General features: G+C 35.7%; 1 protein-coding gene and 1 long non-coding RNA gene across 2 annotated transcripts; both read right to left on the bottom strand.

Moving 5' to 3' along the window:
- Positions 1–1,730: 1,730 nt before the first annotated feature.
- On the bottom strand, positions 1,731–6,879 carry LOC113754407. Its single transcript, XR_003465190.1, has 3 exons — positions 6,796–6,879; positions 2,412–2,470; positions 1,731–1,750 (listed from the first exon to the last, which is right to left on the bottom strand). It is a non-coding gene; the product is annotated as an uncharacterized LOC113754407 (long non-coding RNA).
- Positions 6,880–18,073: 11,194 nt separating this feature from the next.
- On the bottom strand, positions 18,074–20,293 carry LOC113751950. Its single transcript, XM_027296094.1, has one exon. The coding sequence runs from the start codon at positions 20,291–20,293 to the stop codon at positions 18,074–18,076; it is 2,220 nt and encodes a 739-aa protein (XP_027151895.1).
- Between the last annotated feature and the right edge of the window lie 6,501 nt (positions 20,294–26,794).

Here is a 26,794-nt window from a genome sequence, read left to right as displayed (position 1 = left end):
TTTTGGACATAAATCGATGGAGACTTTTTCACACCTCCAACGGTTGATACTTCATCCTAGTGGCTTTTAGATTTCAATTATGTTTTTAGATGGTGTGGCATATGTCCCAAAGAAACAAAGAGATCTAATTTTCATGCGTCAGAAGATTCTGACAATTACGAGTTTTTTATTTTAGGTGAAGTTTTGAAAATCACACGTGGCGAAAATAGTCCTGAGAATGGAAAGAAGTATAGTGATTTTACCACTTAGTTGCCTCAATATTAGGGTTAGAGCTTACAGAAGGGAATCCCGCATTGCAAGTGGTGGTGTAAAAGATTTTACAAAGAGAGATGGTAAATTAAGGCACCTTCTCACTAGTCAACTAGAAGTTGGAATCAGGGTTACTACACATATTCATTTGTCGATTAAATCAATTTGGCATCAAGACTGTATTGATTCGAGTGTATAGTTCGGTATCATATTATTTGGTAGTTGAAGGCAATTGATTACTAAAAGATATTTGATTTGTTAGGAAATTGGCTTAATTTCTTTTAGATAGATTTTTATTTTGTGTAGAAGCAATTAGTTTCCTAATTGGTTTAGTTACTTGAAGTAGTAGTCAAGGAATTTCCTATTTGTATGAGTTTAGAAAGAGGAGTTATTTCCTATTCTGAACTACTTTAGGAATTAACATTGGTTTCCTATTATTATTTAGGTTTTGCCCATATAATATTCCCTATAAATAGGTGGGTTGGCATACTACACAAGAGACACACAAGAGCACAACAAGAGGTAACATATAACCTTATACATGGGTGGTCATAGAGAGTTCTTGGAAGATGAGAGATGGTAAACAAGGCTTAGGTTTGGATTTAAGTTGTATTTTTGTATAGGATTTTGCTCTCATAATAAAGAACGAGTTTCTTTCCGTGGACGTAGACTCAATGATAGAGCCGAACTACGTTAAATATTGTGTGTCGTTTATCTTTTATTCTTGTGACTTATTTATCATTAAATTGTAGTGCAATTGATATCTTAATAGTTGTTTGTTCTGCTCTTAGATCCTAACAGCTGTATGGGAATAAAGTACGAAATCAAATGATATTAGGAATATTTTTTGTAAAGGGAGTTATTTAGGCAAATAACTCTAAATTAAGCCTCTTGGCTTTTGAAAACCTAGTCAATATCATCATCTACATCCTACCTATTAAAAGCGCCCAATGCTGAGGAACGATAGAAGTCTCGTCCCTCCTGAGTGTTCTACTGATTCTTTGGTGATTTTGTGCAGCCTTGGAGCAATTTTGGTAGGAGATTTCCTTTGCTGCCTGCTTCTTTCTTTTGTTTTTTCCCCCTCTCCCATTTAGTGTTTCAACTTGGTGTTGCATGTGTGTTCTTAATGCCCCCAAGTCACAGTTTACTTTTGTGATGACCCCACCTTCTCCTATGGCCTACCCTAGAAGTTAGCGGATCGCCTGCCTGACTCTCGCCAGGACTCACTCACTTACATTAACTTCATAGATATCATTATCATTGAACAACTGAACATTCACTCTTAAGTACCACTCCAATCAGCATGAAACATAGGTTTCTCTACTAAAAGAAACAAAATACACGTTCTAAACATCCATTCTTAATATTACATCAACTCAAAACAGAAGATTCAACCATCTTAAAATACAAAAAAAAACGTGACTCCAATATATACACATAGTGATGGAATTTTCCAAAACAACTTTCCAATTCCATCTAATCACTTTTCAATCTCCAACTCCTGTAAGGAAAACAAAGCTAAAAGGGTGAGCTTACGCCCGTGAGGTTTCCATGCAAGCAACAATCAATAAGCACTTAAATCAGTACAATTAAGCGAGTAGTGCACATTTCACTGTACAATCACTTTCATTAAGCAATTGAGGAAGCACATCACCAAACAATCACTTTTAAAAGGATATGGTGCTCGCAGTAGAGCCACTTCAATGCACTACACATTCCACCGAACTCCTCCTTATAACCTCCAAAATAATAATCACTTCCCTCACTTGGATGGCCATATCAATATCAGTAATCTGCTACTCCGTGGTAATATTCGAGTATATCAAAACACTTACCCAAAGCTACCGTCCTACCCGACCAAGCCCTTTGCTGGCTCGAATAGCCCGTTGAACAGAGGGTTTTGGGGCCCAGTTCAGCCAGTGTGATAAGATACACACATGGTTTACAGTCATGCACACTTACAATATCACTTGATCAATTATCAACCTTCAACCTCAACTAAGTTGAGTGCGATAAAGTACACCTTCGACTTAGAAGGCGAGGGACAATTGAAAACACTTCACAATGAATCACGTAGCAATATTTCATAATAAGCACATTTTCCATAAATTGCACTTAGGTACACATAAGCAGTTTAACACATAAACTCGGAAAACACTCACCAAAGATTCAAATGACTACTCTCGAGTCTCGAGTTGGTTTCCTGGTTCACGGCTACTTCCTGGTACAAGTTAATAATTCTAAAGTGAATATTCATTTTATATACAACCATTCATCTTACATAATTTAAGGTTTAAGTAACTAAAACCCAAGTTCCTAAGCTTATAAAACGAATCACCAAAATCTAGCCACCTTCCTTACGTTTGTCTTCAAGATTATTAAGTTTGGTAGCTTTAAAACAAGGTTAACGTACATATACACCAAATTTTAATATCATATAAAACACTTGAGCTAAGATTAACTCATTTCCAATCTAATCTGCAAGGATTAAGACAAGCAAACGTTTCATTTCTTCCGTCTAGGCTAAAATAGATTCTAGTTTGACCTTAAAGTACAAATATAATATATTGAATATTCATTTATCATTTTATTTTGAAACTTATTGACTTTATTGTTTTAATCAAGAATTATACCTGTTTTCCCAAGTTAATAATTTATAAGATATTTATTTTAGAATCAAATCATTTTCCATTCAAGATTCTAAGATTATGGTTTAGGAGTACTTCATTGGTCCCCTTTTTAATAAATTAAACTCTAGGTTATTTGTAAGTTAAATTTTATTCCACTACACCAGTCCCTCAAATTTTATAATCTTTAAAATATTTGTGAAGACAATATTAAGTAATTAGAAGCTAATTTAGGTACATAATTATCATGAAAGCTACCCGTGGAGCTGTATATAGCCATTAAATCTCAGGATAACCATAGCTATCATCTATGAAAGATTACAAAATTGGAAATTAGAGGAAATGCTGGTTCAAAGTTGGTTCCTCACGGCCATTATCAAAGCAAAGTGCATCTGGGAACAAAAGGAAAGCAACAAGAAAGGCAGCTTTGCCACCCTCTGATGTTTTGATCACAACTGGAGGTACGCTTATCGGATTGAGGCGAATTTTATAGCGTTTCGAAGCTAAGACATAGACCTACATTTCTTCTGAAGACATTGACATCCAGTTATCACGTTTTCAAGGCCAAAAATGGACGGTCAGAAGCATAATCTGTTTCATTTTCTCGGTCAGCAACCAAAACTAGTAACGTTACTTCAAGCTTTCGACGAAAACTCTATTCTTTCACTTGCTTAAAGCTCTAACTATTTAAAGTACATTCAGTCCAGCATATACCAAGGCAAATAGCATCTAGTTTCAACAAATTATTCAACCCAAAAGCTACGCACAACAATCTGTCATCGACTAATTACAATTTGCAGCAGTATAGCAGTTTAACATGCGGTGTTTTCTAGGGTTTTCATAATGATTTTTAAAAAAAAAATAATATTTGTGACCAAAAAATAAGATGATGGTGATAGAAAAAATAAAGTTTTAGAATGAAGGAAAGTTTAGGAGAAGGAAGCACGTATCTGTGGTCCCTTAGAAAATTAAGCGATTGAGATGGATTTCAACAAAATCCTCAGTTCTTCCCTCTATAACAAGATTGTTTATCTGCCACCGTCAAATGATCATTATGCACAGGTCTTGGAAGCTTCCAACGATTAGGTGCAGAAATTTTGGTAAAGTTTTTCCTTTTGTCTCATTAATCTTCTTGGTTGGGTTTTTGTTGTATTTTGAACATCTGGAGCTTGGAGCACTAGATTTAGTTAATTTGCTGAAAAAAATTTTGGGGCTACTTTCTTTAGAACTAATGCACACTAATAAAGGTTTATTATAATCCACCAGTTGTTTGATAATTTGCCTCTTTCAAACTAAGTTCAAGGGAATTATGTCCTTTGAGAACTAGCATCTTTGTTTGGTCCCAGACATGGCAGCCCTCCAGCCACCTGCTGGGGGGCAAGTTCCGCATTCTCCAATCTTTCTTCGGAAGTCGTTTGCTGATCTATTCTCAGATAAATCTTCCACACCGTCACTTTCTGTCCAGGCCACTCCATCCATGCACAAGGGTGAACCTGCCACTCCTTAGACAAATTGGCGGCTCCTTACAGATTTGCGCTAGTGGGCAGGTTCTCCAGGGGGCGGCCAAAACTGGAGGACATTAGAACTTTTCTTCTCAAGCTGGATTTGCGCGAGGCAGTCACGGTTGGGCTGCTCGACCCACGACATGTGTTGTTACGTTTTCATAATGAAGCTGATTTTCATAGATGTTGGTCTCGAGGGATCTGGTATGTCCATGGATCCCCTATGCGAGTCTTCAAATGGTCGCCTGCTTTCCATGTTGATCGAGAACCATCAGTAGTTCCGATGTGGTTTCAACTACCTAAACTTCCATTACATTTGTTCCACAAGGAGGCACTGTTTCAAGTTGTGGGAGTGCTCAGCATTCCATTGCTGATTGATGCAGCGACTGTGGCCGTTTCTAGACCAAGCGCTGCAAGGGTTTGTGTTGAAGTTGACTTATTGAAACCACGACCTTCGAGAATCTGGATTGGAAATGGTGCGCACGAAGGCTTTTGGCAGGAGCTTGTACCAGAGAACATCCCTAGATACTGGTCTCATTGCTATCGCCAGGGACACATGGTGGATGAATGCCATGTACTGAATCCGTCATTGCGGACAAAGAAGACAGGAGGAGAAATGCAAGAACCTGGGCATCCTCCTCGAGTGGGTTTTGGCTCCAAACAATGGGTTGAGGTTCAAGACAAGGAGGCGGCACAAAATCTGATGGCGGAGGGTGGCACGCCCGTGCAGCCGGTTGTTACCGTGGATCACGCACGGAGCATAGGAAAGGAAGCTGCTGATCTGGGCAATATCCCGGAACCTGCTGCTGTGGAAACGCTGGCAGAGGATGAGGCGCTGCTTCCTCCACCTAATTCATCTGTGGCTGTGGTGCCGGACGATGGAGCAAATGCTGGATTGCAGATTTCGACTTCGAATCCACTTGAGGAGGGAAAATTCACTGATCCGGGGTCTGACGATGACCATTCCATTCATCTAGCTAATGGCACATTCACAGAGGCTGCATCGAAAGATAAGGCGATGGAGGCTAGCGACTATTCACAGAAAGTTAATGGAATTACGTCTACTGTGGTAAATGGTTCATTCTCGAAGATAGACCAAGTTCATGACCCACGTGATATAGTGTCAAGTGGAGACCCAACCCTTGTGGGTACAAGTACAAGTACAAGAACAGAAACGAAATCCTCTTTGCCTCAAAATCCAGTGCCACAATTTAAAGATGTGTTCGAAGAGATTAAATAGGAGAAATTACATGGTACGGTTCCCCGACCACATCAAATGCTTTTTATTCGTTCAAGAACAACATGCAATGACGACAAAAATGAAGAGGAAGAAAATGATTCACAACGCCAAAAAGACAAAGATCAAGACCAGAACCTAGTTCAAGAGCAATTTACCCAAGTGATTTCAAAGAAATCAAGAAAACAGCTTTCAAAAAAAGGTAAAACAACGCAAGCACGTCAAGATGTTAAACCAAATTCCCATGCTCACTCGCAGTCACACAAATGTGGGGCACCCTCATGTGGATGATTTCTTTTGATTGATCTGTTATGTCTTTAGAATTCCTTCATATGTGCGTTTTATTTTTTTTCATCATTACATGTTTCTTTTCCTTTAACAAAGGTCAGGTTTGGGCCCCCTCTAAATCGCTGTATTTTTTTTCGGTTATAAATAAATTAAGGGATGGCATCCCTATTAAAAAAAAAACATGTGGTGTTTTCTCATAATTTTCTTTTCAGTTTCATGCTCCAACTAGACATGCAGGGAATGATCATTCAACTACAGACCATCTTAAGCAAAACATAGAAATTTATAGCCAAAAATCCAAGAGAAAATCTGAACCAAGATTTATATCCTCTCTCGGCTATAAAGCTGGTTCGTACCAGCAAGTAATGCCTAAAGACGAGTTTCTTCTACTAGATCCCTCCATTTTATGCTCAAACCTCTCATGCATGAAGAAATCAGGATGTTATACAACATATTACAGATTAACACAAAATTTTAGAGTCATTATTCACCAAAGACAGCTGAAACTTTTCCATTCCCCCCTCCCACTCGGATGAAGCTGGAAAAATTCCAGCAAGGATCTTCCATCGGTCCTCCCAATTTCCAACTTTTCCCAAATTTCTTCAACTAAACTTCTTATAATACCAGAGATAACCATATTACATGCTTTTCTTATATTATATTTTCCATTTTTACACTGCTAATGAGCTGAAATTCATGTAATTAACTCCCGGTTGCTACAACTTCAGTCAAATAATCATTTTAATGTCAAACCAGAATTTTTCTTCAATCGAAGCTCATTTCCTCTGCTAAAACTTATCTTGCAGCTTGTGTGTGTGTATATATATATATATATATATATATATTTATTTATTTATACTCATTGAATAAGTATTGATCACAGAGAATTTACCTCTTTCCTTTAAGAGTTAAAAATTGCAGACTGACCAGATTTTCCCAGCTTTGTTTCCTCAAGGTCTGCACCAGCTATCCCTCCTATTTTCCTTGCCTTTCTCTTCTTGATTATGATTAGCAGATGATGAAGCTAACCAAATTTTCTCTCCCTCACTCTTAGTTCCACTCCCTTGATTCCGTTTTTGGAAAGAAAGAAAGAAAGCTGCCTTGTGTTTCTTTCCTCTCGGTCACCGCCCAACTAGCAATTTCTTTTTCTTTGTTTCCTCTCGGTTGTCTTCCAGAAGATGGCTTCCTTAGGTTGCATAGTAGTTTAACCAAGATTCAGGGTTAGTTAGGTCATTAGTATTAACTTATTTGCTCACTAAGGAGCTGCGGTTTTATTATTTCATGCATTGACTCCAAACTTCATTTGTTCTAATTTATATACCCTTACAAAATTCTCGTACATTAATCTAGGAGATTTTCATACATTCGGTTTTAAAGGAAAATCAACTAGACATATAATTTATTCAATTGTATAATATATGCTATGTGTCTAGTAATATATGCAAATGACACAATTTACAATATACATACCATGTGTTTATTTGATTCATAAAAATTTTTCTTCACCAATCTAGGATATTTCTAATTCTTGATTTCATAGAAATTCAATTAGACATTTAATTTAACCACTTATTCATTATATGTAATATTTCCAATATCAAGGTAAATAAAATAAAATAAATGCAAAGCACACACCTGATTTCCTCGAGTGCTCACAACTTTGGTTTTGCAATGATCTAAGCCTTTTAAAAAAAAACGCATGATGAGCCACAATTTGTTCCTGTTTTGCCATGGTCTGAGCCTAATAAAAAAAGTGCCTGATTTTGGACTGATACTATCTTTTGTAGTCATTAGGAAAATATAAATTTAGATTAACATTTTAGTATGATTTCTGCTCCAAATTTCATCAACATTCCACACCAAAAAATCTACTCCAAATTTTGTCCACACTCCTGCCAAAAAAAATTAATAATAAAGGGTCCCTTGGGTGGCCACTTATATAACACTTTTTGCACAAATTCAGAAAAAAAAATTGTATAATTTCGTTCCAAATTCAATTGAATATTTTAATACCAATTTTGTTCGAAATTCTTCTACATTACTGGAGAAAAAGAGGTATGGTGAACTTTGTCTGACCAAAAATAAATAAATAAAAGGTCCCTTTAGTATCCACTTATATATAACACTTTTTGCAGGAATTCATTGCTACTATTTTTATGCATCAATTAATTACTTGCGTGAAAAAAGTAAATTTTAGTATAATTTTGTCCCAACTTCAATTGAAAATTTTAATACCAATTTTGTTCAAAATTTTTCTAAATTGCTGAAAAAGAAAACGAAGTATGGTGATCTTTAATTACTTGCATACTTTTTAAATAGTCAAAATGTAATAATAGCAATGGATGATTAAACAAACAACATATAAAGTCTACGTAAAGTATAATGGTGAGCTTTAATTAATTGTGTACGCTTTACATAGCCAAAAAATAATAATGGCTATAGATGATTAAACAAACAATATATAAAGCAAAATTTATTATTTCCTTCTTGTTTCTTGCAGCTTTTCCCCTCCTTAAATGACATTTTCCTAACTATTACTTTGTATTAATAAACATACCGTAACAAAAAAATTCCAGGATAAATTTTGCTTCAAAATTTTCTATAGTAGTGAATGATGGTTGCTATTAGTGAACATAATCTAATAATCTAACAAAAAAATCAGGATACATTTTGCTCCAAATTCCTCTATTTTAGCCAAAAAAAAAAAATATATAGAAGCTTCCTTGATTGGAAACTTGTTTAATGCTCTTTGGATACAACAACTATTACTATTTCTATGCACCATTTATTTATTTCTTCGTTGCTAAAAAAATATTTATGCTAATATTTTTTGTGTTAAATGCGCTGAGCTCCAATTGTTTCAATGACTTTTAGATAATAGAAAATTAATGTTTAACAGCTGGAAATCACTACACATTGAGAATGCAAGGCTGAATTTAATTTTTCCTGCTTGCTTCTTTGAAAAGCTTTTTGCTTGATAAATTATGTCCTAATTACTCCCTCCGTTTTATTTTGATAGTCTTTTTTTTCACATAGTTTTGGAAAATCTAGTTAACTTGGTTAAAAGATTAAATCTAGTCTACTATTTTCTTAAAATACTGTTAAACTAATATCAAAAGTATCACTAATTATTATACCTTTACATTAATTACAATAACAATACTATAAAAATTGTACCATTCAAACCATGAATCTAAGCAATTAATAAATAAGGTAGGTTATACTCATTGATAATAAAGTACATTAATAAAGATATTTTAGAGAAATTACAATTTAATTATATTTTTCAATTGAAAAGTAGACTATAATTTAGGATGGATGAAAAAAAATAGACTATCAAAGTCGAACGAATGGATTACATTGTATTGATATTAATAAATGAATGCTATAATAAAAGATTCCATGAATTTTGTTCCAAATTTATAAATTTTATTCCACATATTTTCTATTTATATTAGATAAAAAAATAAAAGATATCTTGATTAGACACTTATTCAATACTTTCTAGACAAATCTACTATTATTGTTTCTGTACATTATTTGTTTATTACTTAATTTTAATAGTATAGTAATACTGATATCTTTTCTATTGGATGTGGTGAACTCCAATTGAATAAACATGATGTGATTAGAAAAACCATCCCATAGATTTTACTCCAAATTTCTCTAACTTTCAAATTTTTTCCTTTTTCCCTTGAATTTAGTTAAATAATTTACTGTTAATTATGCTTCAAATACCTCTCAATTCCTCACAAAAACATTAAATCATTTATAATTAAATATATTGAATTCTATTTGAATGCAAAGCACATGATTAAAAAAATTATTTTACATATTTTGCATTTTTACTGCATATTTTTCTACATTTTTAGAATTTTTACTTCTCTTATTTAAATTTAGTGAAATATTTACTACCAATTCTACTCCAAATACCTTGTATTTAGATTTCTCTGCATTCCAAATTTTTTCCTTTTTTATTTATGAAATAATTAAAAACATCCCTTTATTTTTAATGTTCTTTACACACATTCATCACTGCTATTTTTATCCATTATTTATCTGTTTCTTCATTTCAATAGCATAGCAATAATAGTATCCTTTTTATTCTTTATCATCATTTTTTATTTGTCAATTATTTTTCATTTTTTCCCTCTGTTTGATTTCTCTTCAGTGTGCTTTTTTCCTCAGTAATTTCTATTAACAAGCATACTATAGCGGACAATTGCTTAATAAATATTTTTTATTAATAAATATTATTAAACTTTATTACTAGCCAACTAATAGCATCACTTAACATTTTTCCTATTACCATAAAACACATGCCCAAAAAGAAAGACACCATCACCAAATCATGGCAACTCTGCGCAAAGAGCAAGGCAAGCCACTTATTAAGTAATAAAAGAGCCAAGAGTTTCATCGTTTTGCACATGACTTCTGTCGTGCTCTCGTGACTCTCCTTCTCGCTTGTTTAGGGCATTGCGCAGATTTAAGTTATTAAATCTCTTCTACCCCTAAGTTAGACTTAAGCCCTAATTCAGAGATTTAGAGGCCGCCTCTTATCTTCTCTTCATTTTCTTCTATTTCTCTTAATTTTTTACTTTATATGCATTCCTCTAATCCTCTCTGTTAGTGACATAGGATTAGATACAAACATCTCTTCCTCAAACTTTCTCTTCACTCCTTTCCTCTTCATCGCTCTCTTCTGTTATTGGTTGTATTTTGCATTTTCCAACCTTTGAAACTTTGTCTCCTACTTTTGCTGCTTTTCTTTTCCTGTTCCTTTCCAAACGAAATATTATGTAGCATTTGGGTCTTTCGAAGATTTTTGGTGGGGTTCAAACAGGTTTCCTTTTTTGTATTTTCTTAATTTTTTTTGTTCATTTGCTTTCTGCTGGCCTAATATAATTCTTTTCTCTTCTCTTCCTGTTTCTCTCCCACCGAAATATTAGGTTGGATTTGGGTGTTTTAAAGGTATATAGAATCACTGAATTTTTCTTAAACTTTTTTGTTTGTTTGCTTTCAGTTGGTCTAATATAATTCTTTACTCTTCTCTTTTTGTTTCTCTTCAGGTGAAATATTAGGTAGCATTTGGGTGTTTTAAAGATCTATAGAAGCACTGAATTGGGTTCGAATTGGCTTTTCTAAGGGATCAGAAGTTTTTAAGTATATTTTCAATTTTCATAATGTTTTCCTCTTCTCTTTCTATTTCTATGCATGGGAAATATTAGGCAACATTTGGGTGTACCATTTTTATCATTTTACAGTTTTTGTTTTTATGGTTTCTTTATTTTTTTGTGATGCTTAGTTTTGGTGTTTCGAAATATCTGAAAAGTCAAGGTATGAAGAACTAGTGATTTAGTAGTTTTTTTCCACTTTGCTTGGTTGTATTTTTTTTCCTTTTTTCCCTTTTCCTTTTCTACATTAGTGAAAAGGGATTTTTTTGCAATTTTTTAGGAGATTTTTTGAAGAGTTGGTGGTGTAGTGTTTTTTTCACCCCACTTTGCTTGATTTTGTTCTTTTTGCTACTTTGCTTAGTGATAATTTAGCCCATTTTCCATGCTCTCCTATTTTGTCTTTTAGCCTTTTGTCACTTGTATCATCCGTTTGTTTTTTTTTTTATTTTTTTTATTTTCTTGATTTGTTGATAGTTTACTTAAGAATTTTTCCCTTTCGTACGATTCTCTGAAAGGGGAGCACTGGGAGTGTTTTTGCTATTTTTAGGAGATTTTTGAAGAGTTGGTGGTGTAGTGGTTTTTTTCACCCCACTTTGCTTGATTGTGCCTTTTTGCTACTTTGTGTGATAGCCCCACCTCCCCCTAAGGTGAACCAAAGGTTTCGGCGGACCGCCTGCCCAGATCTCGCCGGGACTCAGTCGTTCACTTCCGTCCTCAAACAAAACCAGAATAAAACCACATGAATAAATAGAACGACGATCCAAAACTTAAATAAAAACTTATACACATTACTATCTCAAAAGGGAGTTCAACCATTGAATATACAAAGGTTCTCAATTCTTCATACCCCATGCCAAGCGCTAGGCTGAGAACCATTACAAAAGAAATAAAAGAACTAGATCAAGCTAGTCTACACCGAGCTCTCGTCCTTGCTCGCCTTCCCCTGTTAAGGAAAACAAAACTAAAGGGATGAGCTAAAAGCTCAGTGAGGTTCCGAACATATAATCAAGCAATAGGTTCAATGCATTAACCATAAACAATCAATAACTCAAGAAACATTACAAAGGAAAGCGATAAGAACACATTCATTAAAAGGATACGTGCTCACAAGGAGCCATTCATTCATTCGTTCATTCATTCTCCTTTCATTCCCTTATTTCTCCAATCATTTGAAAATGTATTTTTGGTAAGTAAAACCCTCGTTCATTCATTTGTTCATTCATTTCATTCACCCCCTTCCCGGACGTTGGCCAGGCTCCACTAGACTTCAAGGTAATACTCGAGTATACCAAACATTCACTCAGGTCACCAAATCACCCGACCGAGTCCGCTTCTGGCTCGAGTCGATCGGTAACAAGGGGCAAGGCCCAGTTTAGCCGAAAGGCTTACATTCATGCACAAATAACGTTCCAATCGTTCAATTAGTGAAAATGTCACAATCATTTAGGTCGAGTGCGATAAAGTACACACTCGCCTAGAAAACTCGTTTTGGAAATCATTGAAAGCACTTAACACATTATCAAACCATAACACAAGCCATGAAGTCAAGGAAAATATAGCAAACAAGGAACACTCACCTATTTACGCAAAACAACGTGCAAAATATCCTTCCGGATATTACCCTCAGTCACCGAGAAAACCTAAGATTCAATGAGAAAGAATATTACAAAGCAAGTAAGTGAAATCGAAGAAACCCGACAAATGATGAGTAGAACGTATAAAATGACTTTAAAGTGAAATGAGGGCATTTGGACCTGTGGGCGGAAATAACTAGGGTTTCACAACCCAACCGTAAAACTAAACTTAAAAGGGTTATAAAATTTCCAACGGAAAACACTCGGACCAAAGACAACTCAAAATTCAACTAGATAAGCTAAAGAAATATTTTGTCTCAATCGTTTATGTGACCCAAAATCACTATCTATTCGAGTAGATATTATATGACAAATGTCTTGATAAAAATCAAGTGAAAAGGAGGACATTTAAATCTTACTTGAAAGGAGTTCACTTGTGACCGAGAAAACCCTAACTCATACCTTTTTATTTTGGGACAGAGTAAATAAACATTTGGAGTTCCAAACTGAAGCGGTACCATGTTTTAAAAGGGTAAAACGATCATGGTATTTCCCAAACGAATATATACAAGTTCAAATAAAAACTTAGCCCTCGAACACCTTTTTAAAGAACCAATGACATTTTCAATGAAATACATCCAACTCGGCACAAAACACGTTTCCAAAATCACTTTAACTCATACATATTACAAGAAAATAAACGGACGGTATTTCCCCTTAAATTCTACATTTTCACCTTACAATCCAAAAACCCATTCTCATAACAATTCAACCACAATTAAACATACAACTCATAAATAATAAAACACATCCAATTAGGCCACAAAACCCTTCAATCAAAGCTAACTAGAAGCTTAGGAGCCAACTATAAGTAAACCCCCAAATTGAAACCCTAGAATCGGAAATTATCCCACAAGCGGAAATTTTCCGCAATCAACCGCAATTAACGTATAAAGGTCCCATTTAACACCATTTTAAACCAATAATCCAAGTCCAATCCATGACTATCATATAAAATCAGAAAAATCCCCAATAAATCGGAAATTGGACCAACTTCACTTAAAACCATGAAATCATCCACAATATAGCATATGCAACCACCACGCACTAATATACTATTATCAAAACAACAAAGAAACTTGCTTAGCAACTCACCTTATAACTCAAGAAAGGTGATGACTTAGAGCTTCACTCCCAAAAACAACTCCACAATCACCTTCACCCCTCCTTAGCTAGCACTTGTACGGAGTAGTTTGAAAATCTATCGGTTAAAACTCAAGATTTAAGTAGAAATTGAAGTTGGAAAAATGGAGAGTTTTTCTTTCTTTCTCTCAAAGCCACGGCTGGACAAGGGAGCAAATGAAGATATTTTGGTGCCAAAACTGTATAAAAAGAGAAGGAAACAGGCGGTCAAAGTTGGTGGCCGCCTGTGCCACTTCACAATCCGGCCGGATTCCTGGCCGGATTCAGGCCAGAGGCGAAACTATTTTTTTTCAAAAATCTCAAGCAATCCGGCCAAGATCTAGCCGGATTTGGCCCTCCAGTTTTTTCACAAAATTTTTCCTCTTTTCCCGAATTCGATTGCCGTGCCCAACCATACTTCCAACACATGCACATATATACATATCTCACACACAAATACACATAACAACAAGGCTTCCTTTGTTTAAAACGATTAGTTAACAAATTTTCACTTACGAGAGAAAATGAGAATAAACAATAGGCTAAGAAAATATAAAAATTCTAGGGTTCTCACACTTTACTTAGTGATAATTTAGCCCATTTTCCATGCTCTCCTGTTTTGCCTTTTAGCCTTTTGTCACTTGTATCTTCTTTTTTTCCTTGGTTTGCTGATAATTTACTTAAGAATTTTTCCCTTTCCTACGATTCTCTGATAGGGGAGCAATGGGAATGTAAGACCATAAAAGTCAGAGATCTACTAGCAAGCATTATAATACTCACCACCTTGAGAACCAATTGGCAATTTCGACAAAAAACAAGTTATTTATCTCTGTACTCAAATCCCATTTCCAAATCACGATCACATTTGTTGAGGATCCAATCTTCATGCAGAGTTGTATGAGAACTACAAATTTCTATATTTGTTGATAATTGGATTTGTTGCATTTTGCAATTTTTGCCTTTGTTTTCTTCTTTTTTATTATTCATACTTATATAATTTATGCTTGTGCCCCTATTTTTTTTTAACTCTAGAATGCTAGACTAAATGATCATGTGGTTGAGCAATTGAAAGGAAAGAAGCTATTGTGCTATGTTAAGCATTCATCCAATCGGATTAGGAAGGCGAGTTCTGTTATATTTACTATTGTAACCTTTTATCTTGTTTAGCTTTCTCCTTGATATGTGCATTTTTTCTATTAGAGGACTGCTTTATTAGACTTCATTCTTAGTTTATGTATATCATGTAGTTTTTGTTAAAGAACTCGACTGCAACTATTTTGCAGTAGACAAGTTGTTTGTGATGATATCGAACAGTAAACATGCAACAGACCAGCTTCCACTGGATTGATTTATGGGACGAACGCAGAATAAAGGACCAAATAACAGGGAAAATTAATAATAACCGAAGAATAATCGATGAATTGATATTGATATTGATCAATAAGCAGATTACAGATTTGGCGGGAAAGGGAAGGGAAGTGACAAAATGAAGGAAACAGAAAGAGAAAAAGACTCAGGGAATGATCCCTTATAATTGCTAACAGAAAAATGCTATCCTTCCACTACTAATCCTATCTTTATATAGAGCTAGCTAATGACCAGCTCTTTTGTCATTTCCTAATCCAGCTCGGCCATGTGATGCTTAACAGAATCTGTTGTAGCCACTTGCTCAGAAGTTCACGTTGCTTGAGCTCATTCCCAGGAAGGGCGTGATTTGGATTCCACGCCTCCTCTTGCAATCTTCTTTTATTTCGCACGTCTTTTTTACTTCATAAAGGCGTGAGCCAGTATTCCACGCCTGCCGTTTGCTTGAAGCTTCTTACTTGAAGGCGCGGTACTTAATTCACGCTTTCAGCTTCTCTTAGCTAATTTCTGCTCCATGACAATTGCTCTCCCTTCAATCAATCTTGACCTCAAGATTGAAATCCAGGGAACTCTCTCCTTATCTTCTCTGCATCCTCCCAGGTAGCTTCAGCAGGAGTGGTTCCCCACCAGTGAATAAGCCATTGCACTGCTGCTGCATTCTTTTTCTTGATGCTCCTGCGATCCAGGATTGCTGTTGGTGCCACCCTCAGATGTCCTTTTTCATCTAGGTTTGGTAACTGGAGCACTGGAGTTGTATCTTCCTCTACCTTTTTTTTAAGCAATGATACATGAAACACAGGATGAATCTTTGACCCTTCAGGTAGCTTGAGTTTATATGCTACCTCTCCTATTTTCTGAATCACTTGATAAGGGCCAAAATATTTAGCAGATAGCTTGGTGTTGCTCCTCAGTTCCACAGACATTTGTCTGTATGGTTGTAACCTTAAGTAGACCCAATCCCCTACATGGAATGATCTTTCACTCCTATTTTTGTCAGCATAGAACTTCATTCTGTTTTGAGCTTCCTGTAAGTTGGTTTTGAGAATTCCATCCATCCTTTGTCGATCCTTCAAATGGTCCTCCACTGCTGCTACTCTGGGATGAGAGTATGGTCCTATTGCCAACTGAGGAGGTGCCATTCCATACAAGGCCTCGAATGGACTCATCTGAATGGCTGTGTGATAGGTAGTGTTATACCACCACTCAGCAAGGGACAGCCATGCATTCCATCTCTTTGGCTCCAGATGTGTCATACACCTTAAGTACATCTCCAGCACTTGATTTACCCTCTCAGTTTGGCCATCTGTTTGGGGGTGATAGGCAGTGCTTAATTTTAAGTCTGTACCCAACAAAGTGAAGAGTTCAGTCCAGAATTGACTGGTGAACACCTTGTCTCTGTCAGATAGCATGCTTAAGGGAATTCCATGCAGCTTGCAGATGTGATCCAAAAAGAGTCTGGCTATTGTGGGGGTATCAAAAGGATGTGAGAGGCTGATGAAGTGGGCTGATTTGGTGAGTCTGTCCACCACCACCATGATAGTATCCTTCTTCTCTGAGATTGGCAGTCCTTCAATAAAATCCATTGTGACGTGACTCCATGAGTACTGTGGTACAGGAAGAGGTTGCAGGAGACCAGGATAAGCAACGTGCTCATCCTTACATTTCTTGCATGTATCACACTGTAATATGGCATCTTTGATATCCCTGTGCATCCTTGGCCAATGGAACAACTGCTTGGCTCTTAAGTAGCTGGCCTGGATTCCAGAATGACCTCCCAGCTGCGATCCATGTATTGCAGCAATGATTTTCTTCCTTACATCTCCTTTTGAGCCAACCACTATTCTGCCCTTGTATCTGAGCACTCCATCCTGATATGAGTGTTTTGAAGGGTTACCAGGTGTGAGCAGCAGCTGTCTGACCATGTTCTGTACCTCTTCATCCCCTTGATAGCTTTCTATAACCTCCTTTATCCATTCAGGAATGACACACATTAGTTCAGAACAATCTCCTTCTTCTCTGCTTGCCCTCCTGGACAGAGCATCTGCTGCTACATTTTCTTTCCCTTTCCTGTATTGAATCTCATAGCTGAGCCCCAGCAACTTGGTGAGCCATTTCTGTTGAAGTGAGGTAGTGATTCTTTGATCCAAGAGATACTTAAGGCTCTGATGGTCAGTTCTTATGATGAAGTGGTTCCCCTCCAGGTAGTGTCTCCATTTAGTAACTGCAGTCACTAAGGCTAGCAATTCTTTCTCATAAATAGACATTCCCATGTTCCTGGGTGCCAGGCTTTGACTTAGGAATGCTATTGGCCTCCTGTCCTGCATCAGTACTGCTCCAATTCCTCCATAGCATGCATCTATTTCAACCACAAATGGCTTAGTGAAATCTGGCAGGGCTAGTACAGGAGTGCTGCACATTGCCAGTTTGAGTTTCTGAAAAGCCTCATCTGCTGTTGCACTCCAGTGGAACCCATCCTTCTTTAGTAACATGGTGAGAGGTTTTGCAGTAGCCCCGTACCCCTTTACAAATCTTCTGTAATATCCTGTTAGACCAAGGAATCCTTTGAGCTCCTTGACAGAGGTTGGTGTGGGCCAGTTCATCATTCCTTCCACCTTCTTGGGATCTGCCCTCACTACTTTTCCTGAGATAATGTGGCCAAGGTACTCCACCTCTGTTTGTGCAAAAGAGCATTTGCTTTTCTTGACATAAAGTTGGTGTTCCTGCAATAGATTCAACACTTCTGCTACCTGCTGTAGGTGTACTTCCAGGGAAGGGCTGTAAATTAGTATGTCATCAAAGAAGACCAAGACATACCTCCTTAGTTGATCCCTGAAAACATGATTCATAAGGCTCTGGAATGTTGCTGGAGCATTCGTCAGCCCAAAGGGCATAACCTTGAATTCATAAAGGCCTTGGTGAGTCCTAAAAGCTGTCTTGTGTATATCTCCACCTTGACCCTGATCTGATGATATCCAGCCCTCAAGTCAATTTTGGTGAAGTATTTTGAGCCATGCAGTTCATCCAGAAGCTCATCTATTAGAGGCATAGGAAATTTGTCCTTCATGGTGAGTTCATTCAGTTGTCTGTAATCTACACAGAACCTCCAACTACCATCTTTTTTCTTGACTAGTAATACTGGAGATGCAAAATGGCTATTACTAGGCTGAATGATTCCCATTTGTAGCATTTCTTTCACCAACCTTTCTATTTCTGATTTCTGTACATAAGGGCACTTGTATGGCCTGACCTGGAATGGGGTAGCTCCTTGCTTCAGTGGGATGCTATGGTCGTGGCTCCTCCTGGGAGGCATGCCTTGAGGTTCAGCAAATACTCCTTCAAATTTGTCCAGCAAACTCTTCATCTCTGCTGGTATTACTTCAGTGTCCTCCTTCCCTTCCTCCAACACACACAGCTGGGCAGATATTCCATATGCCTGTTTTTTCCTCCATTTTGTTAGTTTACTCCCCTTGATGGCCTTGAGCTTGAGTTTGCTGACTTCTCCCTTCAACTCCACTGGTTGCCTTCCTTGCAGGAACCTCATGGAGAGCTGCCTGAAATCAAACTTAATAGGGCTATACCTGGCTAGCCAATCTACTCCAAGGACCATATGACAGCTTCCTAGTTTCAAGGTATTGAATTGATGTGTGAATTTGTTTCCCTGCATTTCCCACTGTACGGCTCCCTGTAACTGTCTGGACTCTAGTTGCTCACCATTGGCAACCCTGACTGTTAATGGATTCCCAATAGCTGGTAGTTGTATGGTTTCTGCTAACCTCTCATCAATAAAACAGTGAGTACTCCCACTATCTACCAGAATTATGATCTCCATTCCTGCTATCTTACCCTTAAGTTTAAGTGTCTTATGCTCAGTCCCTCCTGCCAACGCATGAATGGACACTTCTATGTTTTGATTACTCAATTCCCCTTCTGGACAATCACAGAATTCCTCTGTCTCCTTCCCTGGTTCATCTGAGTTCTCCCCTGCTCCCCATGGATCATCTATCAGCATGTAATTTAGGTGAGCTTGTTTGCAGATATGCCCCAGTGTATATGGCTCTGCACACTTGAAACACAACCCCTTTTCCCTCCTGTAACTTAGTTCAGAGGGGGTGATTTTTCTGAATTGGTTTGCTGTATGAGTTCCTGTTTTGGTGTTTTGGTTGGAAAAAGTCTCTGGTTTCTTATACTGGAAGTTAGGCCACTTCATTTTGGTATGTGGGGTGAAGTTTTGTTTGTTAATAGGTGGGATACCAGGTGAGGGCGTATATTTGTGCATCATCTTTCCCTGTGTTTTCCTAATGGCTTCCAGGTTCCTTTCCTGCAATTTTGCAGCCTCAATGGTGTCTGCTAAGGTGTGGGGTCTGGTCATCCTAACCATACTTACTATTTCCTCCTTTAAGCCACTAAGGAAACATGATTTGTAATAGGAATCAGGTTGACCAGGGAGAGATAACATTACCATAGATTTCAGTTGTTCAAACTTCTCTAGGTACTCAGTGACACTTCCTGTCTGCATCAGTTTGTTGAATTCCTCTATGGCCTCCTCTGGATCTCCCTCTCCAAACCTCTCACAGACTGCCATTGCTAGTTCCTTCCATGGGACTACCCCCTTCTCGTGGTACATGCCATGGAACCAGATGTCTGCCTTCTCCTGGAAATGGAGCTGAGAAATGTCTGACTTCAGGCCTTCCTCCACTCCATGGATCTGGAAGTATTTGTTCGCCCTTCTAACCCACTCTCTGGGGCTGTTTCCATCGAATGCAGGGAAGTCCATCTTTGGTAGCCTGGCTCCACCTTTACTCCCCACCCTCTCAGCTGTATCTGTGGTGACTGCTATCCTAGTCTCACTCCCAGAACTACCCCCTTCTACCTCCTTTCCTTTGTCATTTAGTTTGGCCATGATCTGAGCCATCATGTTCATCATCCCTTCATATTTCTGATCTAAATTTTTTATGGCCCTATCTGTGCTCTCCCGCCTATGTTCCATTGCCCTTATCGACTGTTCTACCCCATCATTTTTATTGGCAAAAGTCCTCATCACACTCCCCAACTCAGTGAGTTCCCTTCTCAGAGCTTCCTCCTGATTCTTAGTCATGTCCCAATGGCTTGTAGCTAGCTCTGATACCACTGTGATGATATTGAACAGTAAACATGCAACAGACCAGCTTCCACTGGATTGATTTATGGGACGAACGCAGAATAAAGGACCAAATAACAGGGAAAATTAATAATAACCGAAGAATAATCGATGAATTGATATTGATATTGATCAATAAGCAGATTACAGAATTGGCGGGAAGGGGAAGGGAAGTGACAGAATGAGGGAAACAGAAAGAGAAAAGACTCAGGGAATGATCCCTTATAATTGCTAACAGAAATATGCTATCCTTCCACTACTAATCCTATCTTTATATAGAGCTAGCTAATGACCAGCTCTTTTGTCATTTCCTAATCCAGCTCGGCCATGTGATGCTTAACAGAATCTGTTGTAGCCACTAGCTCAGAAGTTCACGTTGCTTGAGTTCATTCCCAGGAAGGGCGTGATTTGGATTCCACGCCTCCTCTTGCAATCTTCTTTTATTTCGCACGTCTTCTTTACTTCATAAAGGCGTGAGCCAGTATTCCACGCCTGCCGTTTGCTTGAAGCTTCTTACTTGAAGGCGCGGTACTTAATTCACGCTTTCAGCTTCTCTTAGCTAATTTCTGCTCCATGACATTGTTGGTTAATATGGTTCAATTGTCATTTCAATCTGTATAGGCCACCCTTTTCTTATACGCATGAATGGATTATGATATTGTTTATGTCTGTTTCTTTCCTTCTATATTAATTTGTTCTGTGGGTTACCATTTGTAACCATCAAATTCTTTTCTTACAACCATTGGTTTTTGTCTTTGGAGAAAAGCTGTATCCATGGCACTTTGCATTTTCCGTTTGATCGGCCATCCAATTTACGCTGATTTTATTCCAACAAATTCAGCTTTTTATGCTGCTTTCTTCTCTTAATCCAAAATCGAACCATGGTTGGAAAAGTGGATCCACAACACTAGAAGTTTGATATTTAGTAACTAGTTGCAATTGTTTAGCGAATCAAGCTTTGATGATGAATGTTTAGCTACTGGTTGCATTTATCAAGCTTTGATAATAAATGTTTGAAGTGTTTCTTTCCTTACTTTGGTGTCCTTTATCTTTTTTTAAACTAATATTTAGTCATTGAGATTTCTTTTGCAAATGGTTTCTGCATGCAACAAAAATTACAAAACAAGGTTATCTCCGAAGACTACATAATTGAAGATTTATTCCTTTTGGACTTTGCTAATAATCAGGCATACCTTTTGCATATAGACCACTATTCTATTCCTTCATATATTTTGCTTTGCAATTTATACAAAATTGGGTAAGGCATTTTACATTTCCACAGTGCAAAGCATGTTTTTGCCTCCTAGTTTTAGAGCAAACTTAGGAGTTAATAATGAAATTGAGGAAGCATTATATATATATATATATATATATTTACATGCCATTGGTGTGGGTGAAAAATACTAAAAAAGTATACAATTCTGAACAATTGATAGAGTTCCTAAAATTTGCCTATTACAATAATGAAAATAACTTTATGTACCTTAAATACATACCAAATAAAATTTTTAGATATCAATTCAACCATAATGTCTTTTTCTATTAAAAATATCTTGAGAAAATGAAAAATGGGCTAAGAAAGTTCTTAGTTTATTTTATAAAACTATCAAAAACTTTTGCAATTCATGTTGAATAACAATTTCAAAATTAGTACTTTTATAGACAATACATAAAAATGTTTTTGATAACTTGCATAATTCATAAATACTCAAAACAAGTTCTAGTGACATGATTTGAAGATAAAATTGCAAAAAAGAACTATCTAGTTTCTGTACTGCACTAGTATAAAAATTAAAAGTAATCTATATGACTCTTGAAATTCACAAACAATTCTTTAGACTGGACAAAGTGATTCTTTTTATACCTTGAAGACACTTAGCAATCATATTTGAGCTTAAAAGTAAAGCGTTTTGCCTTAAATTAGTTAAAATGTCACAACAAGTACCAAATTATCTAAAAGCATAATATTTGAGATACCTAATTTGACAATTACCCAAAAACCTTTGACAATTTTCAAGCAAAGTGCTTGAATATATGTACAAAACTTTATTAGATTTTTTAATTGTTAAACTATTTTTTATTAAAATTATTGTTTTTCTCATTGTAAAATATATTGCACCATTGTTGAGAGTTTTATAAAGTAGTTAGAATATTCCATTATTCTTAATATTTTTTCGAAACCAATTGACATGATACCACTGAAGTGCCTCTAAATTCAGTCAGCACTTAAAATACCACGGAGTAAAGCACCTAGAAAGTTCCTCAACTATCACTGTTGTCAAGTACTGGTCCTTTGATCCAAATTTTGTCTCTGACTAAAACTGAATAATTCAAAGTGCATAGTTTAAAAAATTCTAATAATTTAAGATAGAAGTCAGTTTACCCACAAGGAAAACCCATTCCTTGCTGAAATTTCACCTAGACTATAAGTATGGTCGGTCGATTACAACTACTGAAGGCTACGTGGAATAGATTATTGACCCAAAACTACACATCGGTAGACAAGAAGGCTACGTGGGACGGAGTATTGATTGAATGTTACAAATCGGCAGACAAGCAGGCATTCAGCATATCGTGGAACTGGATTCCAATTGAGTTCATGATGTTTTCACAATGGTATTTGACCCATAGTCGCACACTGGAGATATTGGATTCAATATCTCCAATAGATGAAGTTGGATTCAACGCATAGTCACAATTACATTCACCATGATGTTTTTGAAGTAGATGAAGTTGGCGAGAGAAAGAGATGATTATGTCCTTTTAATTCTGGTCTCAATGCTTTGATTACGGTTGGACATTAATGCCCTTTGATTTCAGTTTGACTTGCATCTAAAATTATCAAAATTCTTTAAACTATGCACTTTTAATTTCAACCATGCAGACCATATGATTATTAGCCGCCATACTTTATGAACATTTGTGAGCAACAGCTAATATAAGGGTCTACCAATCTACTGTAGTACAACATATAGACGAGTGCCAACGTAATCAAGCATAGCTACTATGTCGTAACAACAATGTTGGAAAAATAAACCAAATTTAGAAAATTTTATTTATTCATTTACTAGTTGTATTTTTTTCTGGAAACGATAATTTCTATTCTACACTTACTCATATTCTACACTAAGGAAAATGGGTGGATCCAAGAAAGTCAAAAGGGGGCCTGAAGGGAACTGAACCGCCACCAAACTAAATGGATGCCTATGCATATGCTAGTAAAATTTTCAGGAAATTCTGAATAAAAATGCATGTCAAGAGATTTAATCCCTTAATCTACACTCAAAAATAGCTTTTTAAAGCTTAGCCTAAGTAGTTGGTTATTTATTAGTTTTATTGGAGTTAGGTTTTTAGTAGCTGTGTTAGTTAAGAGTATGTGTTTTATTTGGTAATTGTTGATATAAGTTGTTTCTTATCCAACAATTTTAGTAGGTTATAATAGGATAGTAGTTTAGAGTATTTTTCTTAAGAGGATTCAGAAGAATCTGTAAGGTTTTATTGTGGTGTGGCTTTCTTCCATTGTTTTGAGATATCATAATAGTGTGAGTTATTTAATTCTTCTCTCCTACATAAATAGTTGAGTGATTATTTTATTCTTTCAACTAGTTGTTGGCCTGTTCCTTGACAAGATTGTGCATAATATATTGAAAGGCTTTTAAATAACATTGTGGATCAAAACATACCTGGGAATTGTATATTAAGAATTATAAAACTGACATATTTGGGATGTATATATATGAGTATATATATGGTGGTTTGTGGTATAAATAACTAATTTAAAGGCTAATTGCATGAAATTATTGAATTATATTTATGACATAATGCACTAATCATGACCAAAACCACTCCACTCATATTAAGAGGGAAAGTTAATTGAAGACTTACCTAAAGTTTTGTTTTGGGATGAAAAGGGAAAAAATTAAGAGTGATCATAAAGTTTTGTTTTGGGATGAAAGAAAAGAAAAAATTAAGATTGATCTTACAATTTGGTTTTGAGATAAAAAAAAAAAGAAAAAATTAAGAGTTATTGTGAATATTCAAAAGGAAATTTCTGATGTTAAAAAGAAACATAAATATAATTTAACTTCATAGGGATAAAAGAAAAAGTAACTATTTGAGTTTGTCAGGAAAAATGATGAAACATGCCATAATTATACTTGTCAATTCATATATCATATATATATATATATATATATATATATATTTAGTTGTTCATTATCATTAGCATCATGCCATGTACATAGTTATATAATGTTAAAAAAAGTAGATGCTCAAAAGGTATAAGATAAGTATTTAATTCTAGGTAAATTAATTGAGAAAATTAAAAGAGAGAGGGAGAGAGAGAGAGAGAGGGAGAGAGAGAGAGAGAGAGAGAGAGAGAGAGATTCACGGTTGATTGATAAGAAAATTAGGGAAAACTTGACGACCAATCAAGAACTTCCTTATGAAAAATATGTTAGACATATATATTGTAGATAAGAAAAGATTAATGTTGAAAATTTTTGAGCAAATCTATTAAATAACATATTATTAAAATAAGAATTATTAGAAAGGAAGTAAAGGGAGAAAGCATTACGTTATTGCTAACGTGCATAGATTGTCCAGATTTTAGTAATGGTGATAAATGATGAATAACAATAATAGAAACAAAAACATGACTAAAGAGGGTTAAAAAAAAAGAAAAAATATGTGTTGATTGAGAAAAAATTAAGAAGATACCATTCATATAAACTTATATAAAGTAAGTAATTAATAGATTGGTTGTCAGAAAAAAGAACAGAATAAAATTCACAAAGAAACATAACCAACACAATTTTTTTATAATTTATTTTGCCACGTGGTGAAAAGATTAATCATCCACTTGGCAGAACATTATTTTGTTATACATACATTAATATATGCATACATATATCTATAGATATTCACTTGATTTAGGATCATAATCATTATTTTGGAGAGATGGCCGAGTGGTTCAAGGTGTAGTATTGGAATTGCTATGCAGGCTTTTGTTTATTGAGGGTTCGAATCCCTCTCTTTTCGTTTTAAGAATAATGGAAAATGAATAACACTATGTCAACTGTTGGACTTTTCTTTATATAGATTTTTGTTTATTGAGGGTTTGAATCCCTCTTTTTTCGTTTTAATTTACCGATTTGACTAAGAATAATGGAAAATGAATAACACTATATCAACTGTTGGACTTTTCTTTATATAGATTTCCTATTTCTAATTGTTGTGATGCATAAAATACTAGGAAAGAAAATGCTGTAAGTGTCAAGAGTAAAGAAGGAATGAAAATATTCCTTTGGTCTGTGATAAATAAAAGCAAGAATATTCAGGTCAAACCCAAATTTTCTTACTTAACCTTAGGTTAATTTACTTTGATGAAAGTGCAGAAAAATGTCCAAATCCTTATTTAGTTAAGTTTAAGTTTGTTGAGAATAATATTCTTCGACTAATAATTCAATTATTTTCAAACCAACCGATTTACTATCTATTATTTGATTGGCTAATCCTTTGTGTTAGACTGGGTGAAGGGTCAATTGGCTCGACAATTCCTCTTGAGAGGATGAATCCAGAGATTTTTGAATCATAGATCTGGATTTTGTTCATCCTTCCCCGTAATAATATCTTGGGGTTTGCAGCAATAACTTGATATATCTACTATACGACCATTAACTAAAATATATCTATGGTTAACTAATTGATAGGCTATAGGAATAGTCAAAACCATACCCAATCGAAAAAGGATGTTATCCAAACATATTTCAAGTAATTGTAGTAAAACTTGACTTGTTGACCCCTTGGTTTATATGTGTGTGTGTGTGTGTGTGTGTATGATTCTGTAACCTTACATGTATCAATTATTATTCGAACCCTAAATTTGGGTTCTATAATTGGTATCAGAACTAGACTACGAGGTTAATCTTGAGTGTTTCTGTGAGGACCCGAAAAATTTTCATATTTTATATTCTTTTATTTTATTTCTTCGTGTGCCATTTTTTTACCTTACCTTATTATATTAATTGACCAAAGATTTTTATAAGAAAATACAGTTTTAAATAATTTTTCGAGTATAAGTTAGTTTATGGGACATTAGTAGTGTATATTGTACGTGGGACCCGCTAGGGTGTTTAGTGTGGTGAATTTTGACGACTAGGTAAAGTTTTGTATTAAGGGACATTATTTTACTAGGTATTAAGAGATGATTAGAGATTAGCTAGATTAATTAGTATTGGGAGATAAGAGGATGAGATAAACATTAGAGGTGCCACGTGTCGCGTTATTATTCGAAGGTGGACCTTGACCAAAGCTTTCTTACTTTCCTGAAATCAATTTCGACCAAAATTTCCTCACTTTTTCTTGCTTTGGCCAGCCATTGAGGAGAAAGAAAAGAGAGAAAACCTTCAACTTGTCTCTCAATTCCAAACTCAAATCTTGAGTTCCAACCATTAAAAC

The sequence above is a fragment of the Coffea eugenioides genome, chromosome 11 (assembly GCF_003713205.1).
Source record: "Coffea eugenioides isolate CCC68of chromosome 11, Ceug_1.0, whole genome shotgun sequence".
Taxonomy (NCBI): Eukaryota; Viridiplantae; Streptophyta; class Magnoliopsida; order Gentianales; family Rubiaceae; genus Coffea; species Coffea eugenioides.
The sequence above is the reverse complement of the archived record's forward strand: the minus strand, read 5'-3'. Positions and strand labels throughout refer to the sequence as shown.